Source organism: Chiloscyllium plagiosum, unplaced genomic scaffold (genome assembly GCF_037043375.1).
Source record: "Chiloscyllium plagiosum isolate Xiang-an unplaced genomic scaffold, Cpla_swu_hap1 HiC_scaffold_24, whole genome shotgun sequence".
NCBI lineage: Eukaryota > Metazoa > Chordata > Chondrichthyes > Orectolobiformes > Hemiscylliidae > Chiloscyllium > Chiloscyllium plagiosum.
In genome coordinates, this window is record NW_028270162.1 from 2,485,163 (window position 1) to 2,505,532 (window position 20,370).

General features: G+C 42.9%; 1 protein-coding gene across 5 annotated transcripts; it reads right to left on the bottom strand.

The window, feature by feature from the left end:
• Positions 1-565: 565 nt before the first annotated feature.
• Positions 566-19,665, bottom strand: arl6ip4 (ARF like GTPase 6 interacting protein 4). 5 transcript variants are annotated; one of them, XM_087999846.1, is made up of 5 exons: positions 19,615-19,665; positions 11,180-11,646; positions 10,549-10,657; positions 7,726-7,795; positions 566-727 (listed from the first exon to the last, which is right to left on the bottom strand). In XM_087999846.1, the coding sequence occupies exons 2-5, from the start codon at positions 11,613-11,615 to the stop codon at positions 668-670; spliced, it is 675 nt and encodes a 224-aa protein (XP_087855972.1). In that variant the 5' UTR covers positions 11,616-11,646; positions 19,615-19,665; the 3' UTR covers positions 566-667. The 5 variants fall into 5 exon arrangements, with proteins under 5 accessions (XP_087855972.1, XP_043548543.1, XP_043548544.1 ...); XM_043692608.2 differs by having other exon boundaries at positions 10,549-10,666; XM_043692609.2 differs by lacking the exon at positions 19,615-19,665 and adding an exon at positions 12,141-12,426 and having other exon boundaries at positions 10,549-10,666.
• Between the last annotated feature and the right edge of the window lie 705 nt (positions 19,666-20,370).

Here is a 20,370-nt window from a genome sequence, read left to right on the forward strand (position 1 = left end):
TTACAAGGAAAACTTTGATAGCTTGGATCTGTATTCATTTTTGTTCAGGAGAATATGAGATCCTGAGAGGACTTTACCAAGATAGATGTTGAAAAGATAGGTGCTGTCTGGAGAGAAGCTGGAACAAGGGAACATGGTTTAAAATGAATCCCTTGTTTACGACAGAGATGAGGCTTTTCTCTCAGGGTCGGGAGTCTGTGGAAGCCTCTTCCCCAGAGAGTGTCCTTGAACATTTTTATAGAGATTCCTACCTTTTTGATTCCCTTTTTGGTTACCAGGTTCAGCAAGGAAGTGAAGCCATGATCTTAACAAAATTGTGAAGCAGGCACAAGGGGCCAATGGCCAACTCCTCTTAATTTGTTTGCTTTCTTCTTAATTGCTTCAAATAAAATTGCAATATCAGGTGCTGGGGGAAGCATATATCCATTGAATTAACTTGAAGCATCCACCACATCTGTGTAATTCACTAGCAGTTTCAAATTCATTGTAAAACAATCAACACAACTATTTCTAGTGGCTGATTAATGCTATTTGGAAGCTGAAACTTATTTTACAACACATAGAATAAACTGCGCCACAATTTATTGAAAATTATATTTTAAAAAGATTCTAAATTGTAGCACATATTTGAGTTGAAAACACTAATCTCAAAGACTTTCATCACCAATCACTTTTGATTTAGGCCCATTCTCATCTGGAAAGTGAATCCATCGCCCATTGTTGCAAGCTGCAAAACCAAAATGTTATAATTAGTTTGGATAAACTGGGGATATTCTCCTGGATATAAAAGGGGTGACTTGATAAAAGCTGAACAAGATCATGACAGATTCAGTTTAAGATTTAAAAAAGCTTCCCATCAGCTGGTAGTATGAAGATCAGGACACATTTAATGTTTTGACCAAGCGATTAGGATGGGCCAGAAATGTTGGAAAATTGTTTTGGCACACAGAACATGGTAATGATCTAAAGTTTGTACCTGTGAAGTTGGTGGCAGCAGAGAAGATAAATAATTTTAAAAGAAAATTGGATGGGTACTTGAGAGAACTAGATAAGTAAAGCTACAAAGATAGACTGAGGGAATGGAACGAACTGGATCGCTTTACACAGAACCAACATGGACTCAATGGGCTAAAACATTAAATGTGTCCTGGATCTTCATACTACCAGCTAATCAGAAGCTGTTTTTTTTTACCTTAAACTGAATCTGTCACCTGTTTTGTATGATTTTGAAGACAGACATTTTGATCGGGAAAGTGTGTGTAAACCTTTATTGGCATTGAACAGCCATTTTATGTTGGAGAAATACAAGGAGGCCACTCAGCCCAGTGAGGCTGCTCTGACCATGAGGGTGGTGGAACCAGAGAAGATCTGATAATCCTCAATCCCACTTTTTTGCCTTTTCCCTATAACCTTTGATTCCCTTACTGATCCAATCTCTGCGGTCAAGATTTCCACAGACTGATTTCCCTTCCTAGACTCTCTCACAAGTGGAAATTGTCTCTTCACGTCTACTTTGTCAAGCATCCTAAGAACCTTATACAGTTCAATAAAGTTTTCTCTCATTCTTCCTAAATTCAATGAGTACAAGCCCAATCTACTTACCCTCTCTTCATAAGACAACCCCTCCATCCCCAGAATAAACCATTTGATCCTTTTCTGGCCTGCCTCCAATGCCAGTAAATTTTCCATTACTTAAGAGGATCAGAACTGTTCACAGTATTCCAGTTATGTATCATTTCATTCGAGGCATCCCTATGTTTATATTCCATTCCCTTTGCCTTCCCTATTACCCACTGAACTTGGATGCCGGTTTTCTGGGATTCATACACAAGGACCCCTAAATTCCTCTGTGTTGCAATTTTCCACCATCTTTCACATAAAAACCTAGGAGCAGGAATAGGCCATTTGGTCTCTCAGGCCTGCCCCACCATTTAAAATGACCATAACATGTTATAGCACTTATTACCCTAATCCTGCCCCCGCCACCCCCCATATCCCTTGATCCTTTTAGCCACAAGAGCTATATCTATTTCCTTCTTGAAAGCACATATTTTGGCCTCAACCACTTTTGATGATAGTGACTTCCAGAGGCTCACCACTCTCTGGGTGAAGAAATTTCTCCTCATCTCAGTCCTAAAAGGTTTTCCCCTTATCCTTAAACCATGACCCCGGCTGTGGATTCTCCCACCATCGGGAACATCCTTCCTTCCTGTTCAGTCCTGTTTGAATTTTATAGGTTTCTATGAGATCCCTCCTCATTCTATTAAACTCCAGTGAATACAATCCTAATGGACTCAATCTCTCCTCCTGCGTCAGTCCTGCCATCCCAGGAATCAATTTGATAAACATTTTCTGCATTCCCTCGATAGCAGGCACATCCTTTCTCGGACCAAACCTGTATACAATATTCCAGCTGTGGTCTCACCAATGCCCTATCTAATTGCAGCAAGATGTCCATGTTCCTGTACTCAAATCCTCGCCCTATAAAAGCCAACATACAGTTTGCCTTCTTCACTGCCTGCTGCATCCACACACCTACTTTCAGCAACTGGTGCATCAGTAAACCCAGGTCTCATTGAACATTCCCCCCTCTCAATTTACAGCCATTCAAATGATCTGCCTTCCTACTTCTGCTACCAACGTGGATAGCCTTACATTTATGTACATTATACTGTATCTACTCCACTAACTCATAAGCATCTTCCTCACAACTCACTCTCCCATCCAGCTGTGTAACCTATAAATTTTGAGGTATGACATTTAGTTCCCTCATTTACATCATTAACATGATCCCTGAAGTACTCCAATAGTCACTGCCTGCCATTCAGACACAGACCCATTTACTCCTCTTTATCTCCTGTCTGCTAACTAATTATCTATCCATTTAGGGAGAGGCTGAACAGGCTGTTTTCCCTGGAGCGTCGGTGGCTGAGAGGTGACCTTATAGAGATTTATAAAATCGAGTGGGGCATGGATAGGATAAATAGGTAAAGTCTTTTCCCTGGGTCGGGGGAGTCCAGAACTAGAGGGCATAGGTTTAGGGTGAAAGGGGAAAGATATAAAAGAGACCTAAGGGGCAACTTTTTCACACAGAGAGTGGTACGTGTATGGAATGAGCTGCCAGAGGATGTGGTGGAGCATGGTACAATTGCAACATTTAAAAGGCATCTGGATGGGTATATGAATAGGAAGGGTTTGGAGGGATATGGGCCGGGTGCTGGCAGGTGGGACTAGATTGGGTTGGGATATCTGGTTGGCATGGACGGGTTGGACCGAAGGGTCTGTTTCCATGCTGTACATCTCTATGACTTTATGACTCTATCTCAATTCAACCCATGCAGTTTCATTTTACACATTAATCTTTCATGGGACTTTGTTGAAAGCCTTCTGCAAGTCCAACTTAACCACGTCCACCAGCTCCCCCTTGAAGAATTCCAGTAGATTGGTCAGGGCATGATTTCCATTTTGTAAACCCAAGCTGACTGTGTCTGATTCTATCACTGCTTTCCAAGCGTGCTGTTAAAAAATCTTTGTTAATGATCTCTAGAATCTTCCTGACTACCAACATCAGACTGGTCTATAACTCCCTAAATCTCTCTACCTTGTTTTTTAATACTGGGGATACAGTAGCTTCCCTCCAATCTGTAGGAACTGTTCCAGAATCTAAAGAATCTTGGAAGGTGACCACCAATGCATCCACCATTTCTATGGCCATATGGATTAAATACTTTGGGATGTAGATTATCAGGCCCTTGGATTTATCAGCCTTCACTCCCATTAATTTCTCCAACACCATTTCTCTACTAATGCAGACTGGCTCCAGTTCCTCACTCTGTCTAAACCCCGTGTCCCCGTCATTTCTGGGACGTTATTCCTGTCCTCCTGTGTGAAGACAGAAGCAAAGGATAAATTCAGTTCATTAGCCATGTCTTTGCTCCCCAGTATAAATTCTCCCGTTTCAGACTGGAAGAGAGCTACATTAGCTTTTACCAATTTCTTTTCTCATGACATACTGACAGAAACGTTTACAGACATTTCTGTTCCCTGTAAATATACTCCCATTCTCCATTTTCCCCTTCCCAGTCAATCCCTTGGTCATCCTTTGCTGATTTCTTAACTGTTCACAATCCTCATGTCTGTTATTTCTTGCCAATTTGAAAGCCTCGTTTTTTGCATCAAGTATTATCTCTAACTTCCCAAGTAAGCCATAGTTTGGCCACAGTTCTCTTTACACTCTTACAATAGAAAGGAATAAATAATTTTGGTAGTTAATCCATTCTCTCTTTGAACGTTTGCCATTAGCCATCCCTGTCATTTCTTTCAGTAACATTTCCCAATCCATCAGGATCAACTCATGCCTCATATCACCACAGTTTCCCTCATATAGATTCAGGATCTTGGTCTCCAAATCAATTCATTCTCCACCTGATGAAGAATTCTATCATTCTCTATTTAAATAATATTCATGTTTTCTATTGTTCCTGACAAAGTACAGAACCTTACATTTTACAACATTCTATTCCATCTTTCAAGTGTTTGCACACAGTTTTACCCTGTCCATCTGCCTCGACAGATTCTGTCACCCTCGCTGTTGTCTCACTCATTTTTAACTGACTGCAATGTTGCTGGCTGTCAATTCTTCCTTTCTAATTCACGTCATACAGCATAGAAACAGACCCTTCGGTCCAACTCGTCCGTGCTGACCAGATATCCTAAACTGTTCTCATTCCAGTTGCCAGCATTTGGCTGACATCCCTCTGAATCCTTCCTATTCATATACCCAACCAGATGCCTTTTACATGTTGTAATTGTACCAGCCTCCACCACTTCCTCTGGCAACTCGTTCCATACATGCACCACCCTCTGCGTGAAAAAGTTGCCCCTTAGGTCCCCTCTCACCTTAAACCTATGCCTTCTAGTTCTGGACTCCCCCACCCTAGGGAAAAGACCTCATCTATTCACCATAGCTATGCCCCTCATGATTTTATAAACCTCTATAAAGGTCACCCCTCAGCCTCCGACGCTCCAGGGAAAACAGCCCCAGCCTGTTCAGCCTCTCCCCACAGCTCAAACCCTCCAACCCTGGCAACATCCTTCTAAATCTTTTCTGATCCCTTTCAAGTTTCAGGAAAACCAGAATTGCACGCAATATTCCAAAAGTGGCCTAACCAATGTCCTGTACAGCCGCAACATGACCTCCCAACTCCTACACTCAACACTGACCAATAAAGGTAAGCATATCTCCACATTTGCCACATTTTGAATTCCTCTATCTGATCTCTTAACATTCTCTATTTTAATGAAGTTGTCGAGTTTATATTGTTCTTATTCTTGATAATCAGTGCCCTCTCCATGGACTCTGCACGCTTCCTTAAGGAGAAACCTATTGGAACAATTGGACCTAATCGCAATCAAACAGTATTGTTTATAGAAAGAGAAACTGCTAGAGAAACTCAGCAGGTCTGGCAGCATCTGTGGAGACAGAAACAGAGTTGTCCTGTCTTTCTCTCCACAGATGTTAGATGACCCAGTGACGTTCTATGGGAGTTGATTGGACAGTTTGTTTGTGATGCAGAGTGACACCAGCGGTGTGGATGCATTTCCTGTACCGGCTGAGGTTACCGTGAAGGACTCTCCTCCTCACTTGAGGCACGGTGACCCTCAGGTTAAAACACTAGCAGTCAGCTCTCTATAATGAGACAGCAGCTGCATGGTCTGGTAGGACAATGACAACTTTATCCTTCATTGAGTTTCACCAGCACTTTTAGTTTTTCTTTCAGATCTCCAGCATCTGCAGTTCTTTGGTATTTTAAAATATTTTTACAGCTTTAACATTAATTTCTTGCTAACTTAAGATCCAATTTTTACGTTTTACCAATGTATCATAACGTCAGAAAATATGGCGATGAAATCCCCAAAGAAAACCTAACTTGAAGCAATCTAAGGAAAGGTGGTGTCGGTCTGGAAAGTGCTGCCTGGGAGGGTGGAAGAGGCCAGTTGTCTCACATCCTCTAAAAACTACCTGAACGATCACTCAGCACGTCCTAACATTCAGGGCTGTGGACCAAGTGCTGGCAAATGGGATCAGGTTGAATGTCAGGTGTTTCTGACATATTGGTGCAGACTCGATGGGCCAAAGGGCCTCTTTTGCACTGCATGGTTCCATGATTCCCTAAAACCTTAAACATAAGGTTACCACTGTTGTTGATGTATCTCTTTGGACACTGAAACACAATCATTATTCACATTCATACATCCATGCAGAAACAGGAGGAAAGCGTTCATCCTGTGGATTCCATCTGTCATTTGGAAAGATAATCGATCAGCTGCACCTTGACCCAGTTCATGTAACTTTGTTTGATAATCTCTTATACTCTTACAAACAAAACTCCTATCAATCTCAGTTTTGGAAATTGGAATTGTCCCCCAGCATTCACAGGCTTTTCGGGGAAGAGTTTAAGATTCCACTTCTCTCTCTGAAAAATGCTTTCTGATTTCTCTTCCAATAAATAACATTAAATTTAAGATCTGCTCCTTGTTTGGGATTCTCCCAACAGAGGAAATTGCTTTACAGTATCGACTCTATTGAATCTGACCACTTAAAGCATTTCAACAAGATAATCTGAAGTTAAAATAGACCTCCTTAATCTTCTAAAGTAAAGGGAACACAAGTCTAATCTGCGTAAACTATCATCATTATGTAACCTCTTTAGCCCCATTCTGATTCGGGTGAATTTGCACTTGCATCCATCTCAGGCCAAGATATCTTTCACCAAAACAATTTTTAGTTAAACTACAAAAGTGGTTGTGTCTCCTCTCCTTCAAGAGATACCAGATGCTAAGACTTGCTAGTTTCTGAGAGTCGTGAACGAGAGCCTTGAATAAAGCTTCTTTGATCCTTTATTCTACATCACAGCTGTAGAGTAGGTTAGTAAAAGTAACCTGCTAGCCAGTTGACAGAACAGAACTTCAACTTTCCCATCTGATGTCCCTTTACTCAACGGAAACATTTATTCTGTGCTACTTTGGAATAAAAAGGCAAGGAGATTCCCAGCTGCAGGTACATATATGATTAGATTAGATTAGATTAGATTAGATTCCCTAGATTTCCCTTCGGCCCAGCAAGTCCACATTGACCCTCCGAAGAGTAACCCACCCAGACCCATTCCCCCTAACTAATGCACCTAACACTACAGGCAATTTAACATAGCCAGTTCACCCTGAACTGCAGATCTTTGGACTGTGGGAGGAAACCAGAGCACCCGGAGGAAACCCACGCAGACACGCGGAGAACGTGCAAACTCCACACAGACAGTCGTCCGAGGCTGGAATCGAACCTGGGACCCTGGCACTGTGAGGCAGCAGTGCTAACCACTGAGACACCATGCCACCCCAAAGGAAAGCTGCTCAATGAAATATTGAGCAACAGCAGAGGATGGTTTCGATCCACTGACCTCTGGGTGATGGGTCCAGGACACTCCCGCTGCGCCACTTGGCTGACAAAGGATAGGAGAAGGAATGCTTTTTTGGGAAAGCTTTTAACTGACATCACTCAAAATTTCCCAAGATGATCTCCACAGGGAGTACTACTATAAAACTGCAAAAGTTAAAACAAGGAAAAAAACTCAGCTCACTGAAACCACTTTCTGTTGCGCAATGAGTGATCATCAAAATCTCACTCAAAATGACCTTCAGAAAAGTTCAAGCCAGGAGCTTTTTTTTTACCTTATTTATTTCTTTATGTCTCTCTCTGCTAACAATTTCTTCCAGAACTTCGCCATCACCTTTAATCATCCTACAAAGTGATTTAAAATACAAGTTAACACATTTGCTTAATTTTTAGATTTTATATTTATCCAGAAGCAATAAAAGCAGCGTTATTACCCCGTTTAAAGAAAAATCTTCACTCTAACACATGGAGACCTGTTTATCAATGCTTGCAGCATAGGAACATGGGTTTCCGTTACCAAGCAAACTTAAGTTTACCAAGCAAACTTAATCCTATTGGCTATCTGAGCAGGACAGGAAAGCCCCACAGTTATGGTTATGGGTTAGCTATGGCTTAGCTGACAGCATTCGTGTCTCTAAATTACAAGGTTTTAGATTGAATCCCATTCCCAGATTTGAGCTCCAATATCCAGGCAGACCCATCAATGCAGTACTGAAGGAATGCCACACTATCAGAGGTGCCACCTTTCAGGTGGAGACAGTAAAGAGAGGTGCCAACTCTTTACTTGAGTAAACACATAAAGATTCCTTAGCAAATTTCAAAGAAACAGGGAGAATTACTGACCAATACTTATCCTTCAATGTATCTGGTCATTATCATATCTTGCTTCATATAATTAGCTCGCATGTTTCCTACATTATACCAGTAACTACATTTAAAAGTTTTTCTTTGGTTAGACTCTAAAATTGAACAGAAGCCGGCCATTCAACAGACTCACAGCTGAACTGAGATTCCTCATGTCCACTTTCCTGATCCTTCCCCATAACCCTTGATTCTCCGACTGATTAAGAATCTGTCTCAGCCTCAAAGACTCTGTCCCCACAGACTCTCAGCTCTCCTGATCCCAGAGTGAAATTGGTGCCCCTTTATTCTGAGACTGTGCCCTCTGGTCCGAGACCCTCCCATGGGGAGAAGCATCCTCTCAGCGTGACCCTGTCAAGCCCCTTAACAACCCGATATCTTTCAGTGTGATCACCTCTCATTCTTCTCACCCCCCAGCCTGTTTAGCCTTTACACAGAAGATAATCCTTCCAGGCCTGGGATCATCCCAGTGAACCTTCTCTGAGCTGTATCCAATAAAGTTATATCTTTTCCTAAACAGAAGACCAAACCTGCTCACAGTGCTCCCGATGTGGTCTCCCCAGCACCTTGTCCAGTTGCAGTAAGACTTCATACCCTTATACTCCGACCCCCTTGAAGTAAGGCCCAACATTCCATAGCCCTGCCTGATTACCTGCTGCCCCTGGGTGATAGCTTCCTGTATTCAGTGTACAAGTCTCCCGCCCCTCCCAAGTCCCTTTGTGTCGCAGTTTTCTGCAGTTTTTCTCTGTTTAAATAATATTCTGTTCTTTTGTTCTCCCTTCCATAACGAAGAACTTCACATTTTCCCACATTATACTCCATTTCACAGTTTGTTTTGCTCCCTTATTTAACCTATTGATATCTCTCTGTAAACTATTTGTATCCCTCTCACAACTTGCCTTTCCACCTATTTTTGCGTCATCTGCAAATGTGGTTTCAGTACATTCACTTCCTTCCTCTAAGTCAGATGCTGTTGGTTGTAAAATGCTTTGAGATCTCTGGTAGTTACGAAGATATAAACACAGGTCTTCATTTTAATCAGATCAGCCACGGTCTTACTGAAATACAGAGCAGGGTCGAGGGACTGAATGGTCTATTTTAGTTCTTATTTGTGATGTTCCAACACACTCTATTCTGATCATCAGCAACATTTCAAATTGCTCAGATGAACACAATACGACAAAGACTTTGAATTAAACCACTATATTTGGAAGGTTTACCCTACGCAATCTTCTCTGTTGCAGAAGTATTGTACTGATGTCAACACATGAGCAACTCCTTGGTGGGAGTACATCATGCAGCATTGAGGTTTGAAACTCAGCACTGTCTCAGTCTGGGCGAGTGGGGACTGTAGCTCCAATTTGGAATTACAGGTTAAAATGCAGTCGGTGTGAACGACCATCAGACTGTCCCTGTCACCCTCACTGGATGAGTTATGAGGGAATGTAAATTCCTCTTACCATTCAGAACTAACTCCTCTCTCTTGGCTGATGTGAAGATGGTCATGATCATGGAAGTTGTGAATTCCTTTATGTCACACTGTTCTCCCAGGGAAATGCATGCAACACAAGCCCCACTCTTTGACATTCTTTTTGAGTCATGCAGATCTAGCAGCAGCAGATAAATCCCAGAACACACTGAAAAGTAGAACACTTTGGAGTGAAGTTCAATCCTTCTATTAGAACTCACTGCAATCAGTGTGTGATAAACAGTGCCACCAACTGAAACCACAGTTATTACAGATCTCAACTTGACTGTTTTCTTTGGATTGGATTATCTCTGCAAGATATGGGGTTAAGGTTCAATTATTTCCTTATCAATCATAAAAGAAACATTTTCTCCTATGTATTTTCCATTCAACTTCCTAAATAAAATACACAAAAAGTGTTCTTCAGTTGTTTTAAAATTACAGATCTTTTGAGGGGCAGATCTGCTGTGAAATCATTAGCATCCAGGTGCTGCCAGATGTGATTCCCTACCATGACCTGCAGGTCACACCAGACTCCACCTCATCAAGGACATTACAGTGAATCTTCGAAAGGAAGTGAAATTCCACAATGTCACAGGTAACTGACATCACTTCCATGTAGTTTTTACTGAGAGCTGCTTGATAATCTGCAAATCTTCAAAGTAAAATGTGATCACATTAGTTTAATCCACTGACCTTACCTTGACCTGCTCTGAGTTAATCCATTAACTTTACCTCGACCTGTTCAGGGTTAACCCATTAACTTTACCTTGACCTGCCAGTCTCCGGATCCACAACCCGCCGAATGACACTTTGCCTGGCTTCCCACTCCTCCTTTGTCATTGGTCGCATGGCCTGAATTCGAGTTTTCTGTTCATCTGTAACAACTAAAAGTGACATTAGTTCGAGCGAGGTACATGCGTGTGCTACAGCAAGGTAAACACAACATGCGTGTGCTACAGCAAGGTAAACACAACATGCGTGTGCTACAGCAAGGTAAACACAACATGCGTGTGCTACAGCAAGGTAAACACAACATGCGTGTGCTACAGCAAGGTAAACACAACATGCGTGTGCTACAGCAAGGTAAACACATGTTATAACATTTGCTGTCCTTTTCATTTGCACCGTTTTAAAGGAAAATTGAAAATTGAGCACAGCGTCTGTACACACATGACTGCGATTGGAAGTTGTTATTATCATTTAGTTTTGGATTTATAATAAAACTGGAATCCAACAGTTTGACTTGGTCAGGCCCAAGCTCCATCTGAGTCACACCTCGTGTGTGTAGAAACACTTGCTGTGAAAAACAAATTCACCTTGACCACACATGCTCTGTTTTAACTCTGTTAAACAAACACGAACAGACGCTACAGAGTCCCGTGACGATACAGCACTACCTTTTTCAGTATGTTCTGCTTCCAAACACTCAGTCACTGCCTCACTTGAAATCCTGCCTTCACCGGGAGGTTCCTGCGATGGCTTCACTGTCAACACTTTTCTTTTCTCCTTTTCCCTTTTTTTCTTTCTTTTCCTAGCTTTATCTTTTTTCCTTTTTGAACGGTGACTCCTTTTTTGATGCTTTCCTTTCCCTGAAGACGAAGAGGAGGATAATGTTGAAGATGACAAATGGCATTTTGGTTTGATTGGATTTTCAGGTGTGGTTAGCTCAGCCGTGCGGAGTCCCCGAGCTGAGCTTCGGGAGTGTTTGTGAGACACAGCGGGGCTCCTGCTGCTTCGCTTCCTTTTCTTCTTTTCTTCCTTTTTCTTAACTTTACTTCTCGATCCACCTTCACTCCTAGTTCGCAAATCTTCTCTCGAACGACTGCGACCCATTGTCGTTTGTTCCAAAGATTATATCAAACATCTAAAAGAAAGATGTTGTAGTATCAGTCACCACCTCCTTTATAAAACACAACTAGATATCCAAACACTGCACTGCGTAATGCCAACTGCATTCCAGTGAAATAATGACCATAGTCTTAAATAATGACCATATTTTTCTGAAACAGCAGTTTATCAATTCTAGGCAGAACAATCTGGCTCCAAATGTAATGAATAATTCCTAATGCCCTATTGTTAATGATACGCTGAGCTGAGAGAGTAAGCAGTGATACTCTGTAAGGTAGTGATTTGATGTTTTCTGATGGAGGGTACAGTATACGTGACCAAACTGGGAGTGTAATTTCAATCATGTATGAGTTAAGAGGAGGGCTATCATTCCTTCAGCATGCTGCATTACTCAGTAAGATAATGGTTGATGTGACTGTGACCGCAACCTGACATTTCCACCCATTATGGGCAATCATCAACTTACGAATCAAAAATCTACCTACCTATCTCTTAAAAATATTCACTGACCATTAGTGAGTTTTGAGAAGATTTGTAGCTCAGGTTGAGGTTCTGGATGTAAGTTTGCTTGCTGAGCTGGAAGGTTCATTTTCAGACGTTTGTCACCATACCAGGTAACATCATCAGTGAGCCTCTGGTGAAGCGCTGGTGATATAGTCAGCTTTTTATTTTTGTGTTTAGGTTTCCTTGGGTTTGTGATGCCATTTCCTGTTCTTTTTCTCAAATGGGATCCAAGTCACTGTGTTTGTTGATAGAGTTCCTGTTGGAATGCCAAGCTTCTAGGAATTCTCATGCATGTCTCTGTTTGGCTTGTCCTACGATGGATATGTTGTCCCAGTCGAAGTGGTGTCCTTCCTCATCTGTATGTGAGGATATGAGTGAGAGAGGGTCATGTTGTTTTGTGGCGAGTTGGTGTTCATGTATCTGGTGGCTAGTTTTCTGCCTGATTTCTCTGTATCTGCTGATTTCTCAGCAACAAACCCAAACAAGCCGACACAACGTGTCCAGAAACCCTCGCCACTCTCCCCTACATCAAAGACATCTCGGAAATGACTGCCAGACTACTCCGACCCCTTGGCATCATGGTAGCCCACAAACCCACCAAAACACTAAAACAGCAGCTAATGAACTTGAAAGACCCTATACGTACAACAAGCAAAACTAATGTCATTTACAAAATACTGTGCAAGGACTGTAACAAACACTACATTGGACAAACAGGCAGAAAACTAGCCACCAGGATCCATGAACATCAACTAGCCACAAAACAACATGACCCTCTCTCACTAGTATCCTTACATACAGATGAGGAAGGACACCACTTTGACTAGGGAGAGAATAGGGCCCCTTAAGGATCAGCAAGGCGGCCTTTGTGTGGAGCCGCAGAAGATGGGGATGATACTAAACGAGTATTTTGCATCAGTATTTACTGTGGAAAAGGACATGGAAGATATAGAATGTAGGGGAATAGATGGTGACATCTTAAAAAATGCCCATAATACAGGGAATGAAGTGCTGGTTGTCCTGAATAAATCCCCGGGACCTGATCAGGTGTACCCTAGAACTCTGTGGGAAGCTAGGGAAGTGATGCTGGGCCTCTTGCTGAGATATTTGTATCATCAATAGTCATAGATGAGTTGCTGGAAGACTGGAGGTTGGCTAACATGGTGCCTCTGTTTAAGAAAGGTGGTAAGGACAAGCCAGGGAACTATAGACCAGTGAGCCTAACGTCGGTGGTGGGCAAGTTGCTGGAGAGACTCCTGAGGGACAGGATGTACATGTATTTGCTGTGATGGTGGAGGGTTGTTTTTCAGACTGGAGGCCTGTGACCAGTGGAGTGCCACAAGGATCGGTGCTGGGTCCTCTACTTTTTGTCATTTATATAAATGTTTTGGATGTGAACATAAGAGGTACAGTTAGTAAGTTTGCAGATGACACCAAACTTGGAGATGTAGTGGACAGCGAAGAAGGTTACCTCAGATTACAACAGGATCTGGACCAGATGGGCCAATGGGCTGAGGAGTAGCAGATGGAGTTTAATTCAGATAAATGTGAGGTGCTCCATTTTGGAAAAACAAATCTTAGCAGGACTTATAAACTTAAGAGTCATAGAGCCATAGGAATGTACAGCACGGAAACAGACCCTTCGGTCCATGCCGACCAGAGATCCTAACCTAATCTAGTACCACCTGCCAGCACCTGGCCCATATCCCTCCAAACCCTTCCTATTCATGTCCCCATCCAAATGCCTTTTAAATGTTGTAATTGTACCAGCCTCCACCACTTCCTCTGGCAGCTCATTCCATATACGTACCACCCTCTGTGTGAAAAGGCTGCCCCTTAGGTCTCTTTTATATCTTTCCCCCCTCACCCTAAACCTATGCCCTCTAGTTCTGGACTCCCCCACCCCAGGGAAACGATGTTGTCTATTTATCCTATCCATGTCCCTCATGATTTTATAAACCTCCACATGGTCACCCCTCGGCCTCCGACGCTCCGGGGAAAACCTCTCATTCTTCTCACCTGCAACTCCAAGCCCTCCTTTTCTCAAAAGGCAAGCCTCCCATCCCAGGTATCAGTCAAGGGAACCTTCTCTCAATCTATGCAAACAGGTGGGAAGACAAGGGCTGAGACAGAGTGTGCGCAAAGGGGTACATACAGAGGTTAAACAGTGGCCATAATCTTAGCAGGTGGAACATAATGTGGGAAAATGAGAGGTTTTGCACTTTGACAGGAAAAGCAGAAGATTTTGAATGGAGAAAGATTGTGGAAAGCTACTGCTTAGAGGAATTTGTAAGTCCTCATGTGTGGATCAGAAGAAGCTATCATACAGTTCAGCAGTTAATAGGTAAAAGACAATTTTAACATTAGCCTTTCTTCAAAGAGTATAAAAGTAAGGAGGGCTTGCTAAAATTATATAAGACACAAGTCAATACTATACCAGAAAACTACAAACTGTTTGGTCCCAATTTGAAGATAAGATGGCATTGGAGACAGTCCGGAGAAGGTTCACTAGATTAATCCCAAGTATGAAGGAATTGTCTTAGGTGGAGAAGTTGAGGAAAATGTGCCTATACTCAGTGGAGTTAAGAAAAATGACATGTTTATAACATATAAGATTTGATTTGATTTGATTTATTGTTCTCATTTACCTAAGTACAGAGAAAACCATTGTTTTGGGAGCTGTACAGGCAGTTCACAGAGTACAAGGACAGACAGATGACAGGGTGCCGAGACAGAGTGATGTATACAAGGTGACAATTGAAATGTGGAGTTTGTTCAAGGAACAGCTACTGCGTGTCCTTGGTAAGTATGTACCTGTCAGGCAGGGAGGAAGTGGTCGAGTGAGGGAGCCGTGGTTTACTAAAGAAGTTGAATCTCTTGTCAAGAGGAAGGCGGCGGCTTATGTTAGGACGTGAAAGCTCAGTTAGAGCACTTGAGAATTACAAGTTAGCCAGGAAGGGCCTAAAGAGAGAGCTAAGACGAGCCAGGAGGGGATATGAGAAGTCTTTGACAGGAAGGATCAAGGAAAACCCTAAAGATATGTCACGAGTAAAAGAATGACTTGGGTAAGATGAGGGCCAGTCAAGGACAGCACTGGGAAGTTGTGCATGGAGTCTGAAGCGATAGGAGAGGCGCTATATGAATACTTTTTGTCAGTATTCACACAGAAAAAAGATAATGTTGTTGGGGAGAATACTGAGACACAGGCTATTAGACTAGATGGGATTGAGGTTCACAAGGAGGAGGTGTTAGCAATTCTGGGAAGTGTGAAAATAGATAAATCCCTTGGGCCAGATGGAATTTATCCCAGGATTCTCTGGGAAGTCAGGGAGGAGATTGTAGAGCCTTTGGCTTTGATCTTTATGTTGCCATTGTCTACAGGAATTGTGCCAGAAGACTGGAGGATAGCAAATATTGTTCCCTTGTTCACGAAGGGGAGTAGAGACAACCCTGGGAATTATAGACCAGTGAGCCTTACTTCAGTTGTGGGTAAAGTGTTGGAAAAGGTCTATAAGAGATAGGATTTATAATCATCTTGAGAGGAATAAGTTGATTAGGGATAGTCAGCACAGTTTTGTGAAGGGTAGGTCGTGCCTCGTAAGCCTTACTGAGTTCTTTGAGATGGTGACCAAACAGGTGGATGAGGGTAAAGCGGTTGATGTGGTGTATATGGATTTCAGTAAGGCGTTTGATAAAGGTCCCCCACAGTAGGCTATTGTACAAAATACGGAGGCATGAGATTGAGGGTGATTTAGCGGTTTGGATCAGAAATTGGCGAGCTGAAAAATGACAGAAGGTGGTGGTTGACGGGAAGGGTTCATCCTGGAGTTCAATTACCAGTGGTGTACCGCAAGGATCTGTTTTGGGGCCAATGCTGTTTGTCATTTTTATAAATGACCTGGATGAGGGCGTAGAAGGATAGGTTAGTAAATTTGCAGATGACACTAAAGTCGGTGGAGTTGTGGATAGTGCGGAAGGATGTTGCAGGTTACAGAGGGACATAGATAAGCTGCAGAGCTGGGCTGAGAGGTAGCAAATCAAGTTTAATGTGGAAAAGTGTGAGGTGATTCCGTTTGGAAGGAGCAACAGAAATACAGAGTACTGGGCTAATGGAAAGATTCTTGGTAGTGTAGATGAACAGAGATATCTCAATGTTCATGTGCATAGATCCCTGAAAGTTGCCACCCAGGTTGATAGGGTTGTTAAGAAGGCATACGGTGTGTTAGCATTTATTAGTAGAGACAGTTGAGTTTCGGAACCATGAGGTCATGCTACAGCTGTACAAAACTCTGGTGCGGCCGCACTTGGAGTATTGTGTACAGTTCTGGTCACCGCATTATAGGAAGGATGCGGAAGCTTTGGAAAGGGAGCAGAGGAGATTTACCAGGATGTTGCCTGGTCTGGAGGGAAGGCTGAGGGATTGGAGGAAGTTCTTGCTCGAAATAAGAAGGTTGAGAGGTGACTTAATAGACGGAAGTGGGTACTGCAGATGCTGGAGATTAGAGCGGTGCTGGAAAAGCACAGCAGGTCAAGCAGCATCCAAGGAGCAGGAATTTCCTGATGAAGGGCTTTTGCCCGAAAGGTTGATTTCCCTGCTCCTTAAATACTGCCTGACCTGCTGTGCTTTTCCAGCACCACTCTAAAGGTGACTTAATAGACATACAAGATAATCAGAGGGTTAGATAGGGTGGACAGGGAGAGCCTGGTGACGGTGAGCACAAGGGGGCAGAGCTTTAAATTGAGGGATGATAGATATAGGACAGAGGTTAGAGGTAGTTTTTTTACTCAGAGAGAAGTTAGGGTGTGCCTTACTTCTGCTTGCACTGACTGCAACAGTAGTAGAGTCACCAACTTTAAGGGCATTTAAATTGTAATTGGATAAACATATGGATGGTAATGGAATAGTGTAGGTCAGTTGGGCTTCAGATTAGTTCCATAGGTTGGTGCAACATCGAGGGCCAAAGGGCCTGTACTACGCTGGAATGTACTATGTTATGGCAACACAGGAGGTGTACAGAGCAAGATCACCATTATTTGAAGTTAAAGAGGCCCATCCAGCAGTCTAAAGATTCTTTGGGAGTTTGACTGAGTAGAGTTAGGATGCAGAAAGGCTTTTTTCTCCACCTTTTGGAAGTGTCGAAGACAAGAGGCCATAATTCAGAATAAGGGGTGATCCAGTTAAGAGAGAGCTGAAGAGGAATTTCTTCTCTGGGAGGGAACCTGTGGAATTCTTCACCACAAAGGGCTGTCACAGCTGGGTCATTAAGGATATTCAAGGATGAGATAGACAAATTTTTAATCATGAAGGGATTCGAGAGTTCTGGGAAAAGGCAGGAAAGTGGAGTTGAGAATGATCAGATCAGCCATCATCTCACTGAGTGGTAGCGCAGATTCAATGGGTCAAAAGGTCTACTTCTCTCCTTTATCTTACAGACTGCTTCTCATGCATTTATAGCCTTTCTTAAAAAAGGAGACCAAAATTGCACATACCATTCCAGTTATGGTTTCATCAATGCCCTATTTTTATATCACATACCTTTTGTGATAAATGACAACATTGCATTTGCCTCCTTAATCACTTGTTGTTCCTGCAGGCTAATGTCTTGTGATTCATGTACCGGGATACCCAGATCCCTTTGTACCACTGAGTTCTGCAACTTCTCTCCATTGAAATAATATGTTTTTTTTATTCTACAAAACAGACAAGTTTATATTTTCTAACAACGTACTCCATCTGCCAGACCTGGATGTCAGCTGTGGCACATTGTGTAGCACTCTAACCCCAGAATAAGACGTTCTGGCAGTCAGTCTACAGGCTTGTACACATAATCGAGGCTTGACCAAGGGATCACTGCTCTGTTCAATGAGATATTCAACCAAAGGGCACACCTGTCCTCCCATGTGGATATTAAAATTCTTACAATCTTAACTGAAGAACAGATGGGAATTTTCCCGTCTCCTGTCCATTACTTATCCATCAATTGATATCCCCGCAAGGATCTGTTTTGGGGCCACTGCTGTTTGTCATTTTTATAAATGACCTGGATATGGGCGTAGAAGGATGGGTTAGTAAATTTATGGATGACACTAAGGTAGGTGGAATTGTGGACAGTGCGGAAGGATGTTGCAAGATTAAGAGGGTCATAGATAAGCTGCAGAGTTGGGCTGAGAGGTGGCAAATGGAGTTTAATGCAGAAAAGTGTGAGGTGATTCAGCTTGGAATGAGTAACAGGAGTGCAGAGTACTGGGCTAACAGTAAGATTCTTGGTAGTGTAGATGAGCAGAGAGATTTCTGTGTCTATGTGCATCGATCCCTGAAAGTTGCCACTCAGGTTGACAGGGTTGTTAAAAAAGCATACAGTGTTAGCTTTTATTGGTAGAGGGATTGGGTTTTGGAACCATCAGGTCATGTTGCAGCTGTACAAAACACAGTTGGAGTTATTGTACAGTTCTGGTCACCGCATTATAAGAAGGATGTGGGAGCTTTGGAAAGGGTGCAGAGGAGATTTACTAGGATGTTGCCTGGTATGGAGGGAAGGCTGAGGGACTTGAGGCTGTTTTTGTTAGAGAGAAGAAGGTTGAGAGGTGACTTAATAGAGACATATAAGATAATCAGAGGGTTAGATAGGGTGGACAGGGAGAGCCTTTTTCCAAGTATGGTGACGGTGAGCAGGAGAGGGCATAGCTTTAAATTGAGGGGGTGATAGATATAGGACAGATATCAGATGTAGTGTCTTTACACAGAGAGTAGTCAGGGTATGGGACGCACTGCCTGCAACACGAGTAGATTCGCCAACTTTAAGGGCATTTAAATGGTCATTGGATAAACATATGGATGATAATGGGATAGTGGTGGATAGATGGGCTTCAGATTAGTTTCACAGATAAGCTCAACATTGAGGGCCGAAGGGCCTGTACTGTGCTGTAATGTTCTATGTTCACTACAACAGCTATTCGGATCATGATCACATTGTTGTTCTGGCAACTTGCATTTTATGAACCGGCTGCTGTATTTCCCACATTACAACAGTTACAACCATCTTCGCGCAGTGCTGAGGGCGTGCCGCACTGTCGGAGGGTCAGTGCTGAGGGAGTGCCGCACTGTCGGAGGGTCAGTGCTGAGGGAGTGCCGCACTGTCAGAGGGTCAGTACTGAGGGAGTGCCACACTGTCGGAGGGTCAGTGCTGAGGGAGTGCCGCACTGTCAGAGGGTCAGTACTGAGGGAGTGCCACACTGTCGGAGGGTCAGTACTGAGGGAGTGCCGCACTGTCGGAGGGTCAGTGCTGAGGGAGTGCCGCACTGTCGGAGGGTGAGTGCTGAGGGAGTGGGCACTGTCGGAGGGTCAGTGCTGAGGGAGTGCCGCACTGTCGGAGGGTCAGTGCTGAGGGAGTGGGTGCAGTTCCCGCCTTCCTCCCGTTTCCCAGTTTTCCCCGAGTCCCCGGGATATGTTGTGCATTTCTCTAGCGCCAGTTGTTTTTACCTCACTCTCCGTTCTGCTGGTTGTACCCCTCCCCCTCCCCCGAGCATTTCCGGTTACCGGGCTGTGTGTGTGACACTGATTTCTGTTCGTCCGGAAACCGGACCCGCTGCAGAAAGTTCCTGGTTCCCAACATTATGTCAATTTCAACAATTTTCAGAGCTCAGAATGATTGAAAGGTTTTCTTTAAAACAACCAAATAAATAATAATACTGAATAATATCTGCAGGAAGTCCATTCCCCAACGTTGGTTTGACAAATTCCAGGTGAGCTGATCAAATATCACTTGGCCACTGTTTCTAATATTCTGGCAGTGCTATAATGGAGTGTCTTTCCACCAATTACATAATCATACAAAATATTTGACTTTTTCTTTAATAAGTTACTAACTTATAAATCCATTAAATAACACAAAATGCCAAAACATTTAAAATAACAACCAATTCCCCATTCCAGCCCAATGGTGCTAGTTGAGAACTCTGGTTGGAATATCTGAAACTGTCAGTCAATCAGTCTCCAGTAAAATCACACAAAATGCAAGAACATATTTCACATCTTTGTCATTCCATCCCTGAGAGGCAATGGTTTGCATATTGTTGTTGATTCTGGGTTAAACACTGTTTGGTGTATGCCAAGAGCTCCACTGTGAGGTGGTTCAGTCACATATGTTTCCAAAGACAGTGCGATGAGGGTGGAAGATTTGATGACCTATTTTCACATTCCTTTTCACAGCCAGATCAGCTTTCCAATTCTGCGGAA

Excerpts from the sequence above, each read along its gene's own strand:
- arl6ip4 (XM_043692608.2), bottom strand. The coding sequence starts at position 11,615 with ATGGGTCGCAGTCGTTCGAGAGAAGATTTGCGAACTAGGAGTGAAGGT. Across the intron at positions 10,667-11,179 it reads AGCAGAACATACTGAAAAAG|TTGTTACAGATGAACAGAAA; the intron begins GTAGTGCTGTAT and ends TGTCACTTTTAG. Across the intron at positions 728-7,725 it reads GACATAAAGAAATAAATAAG|CTTGCAACAATGGGCGATGG; the intron begins GTAAAAAAAAAG and ends TTGGTTTTGCAG.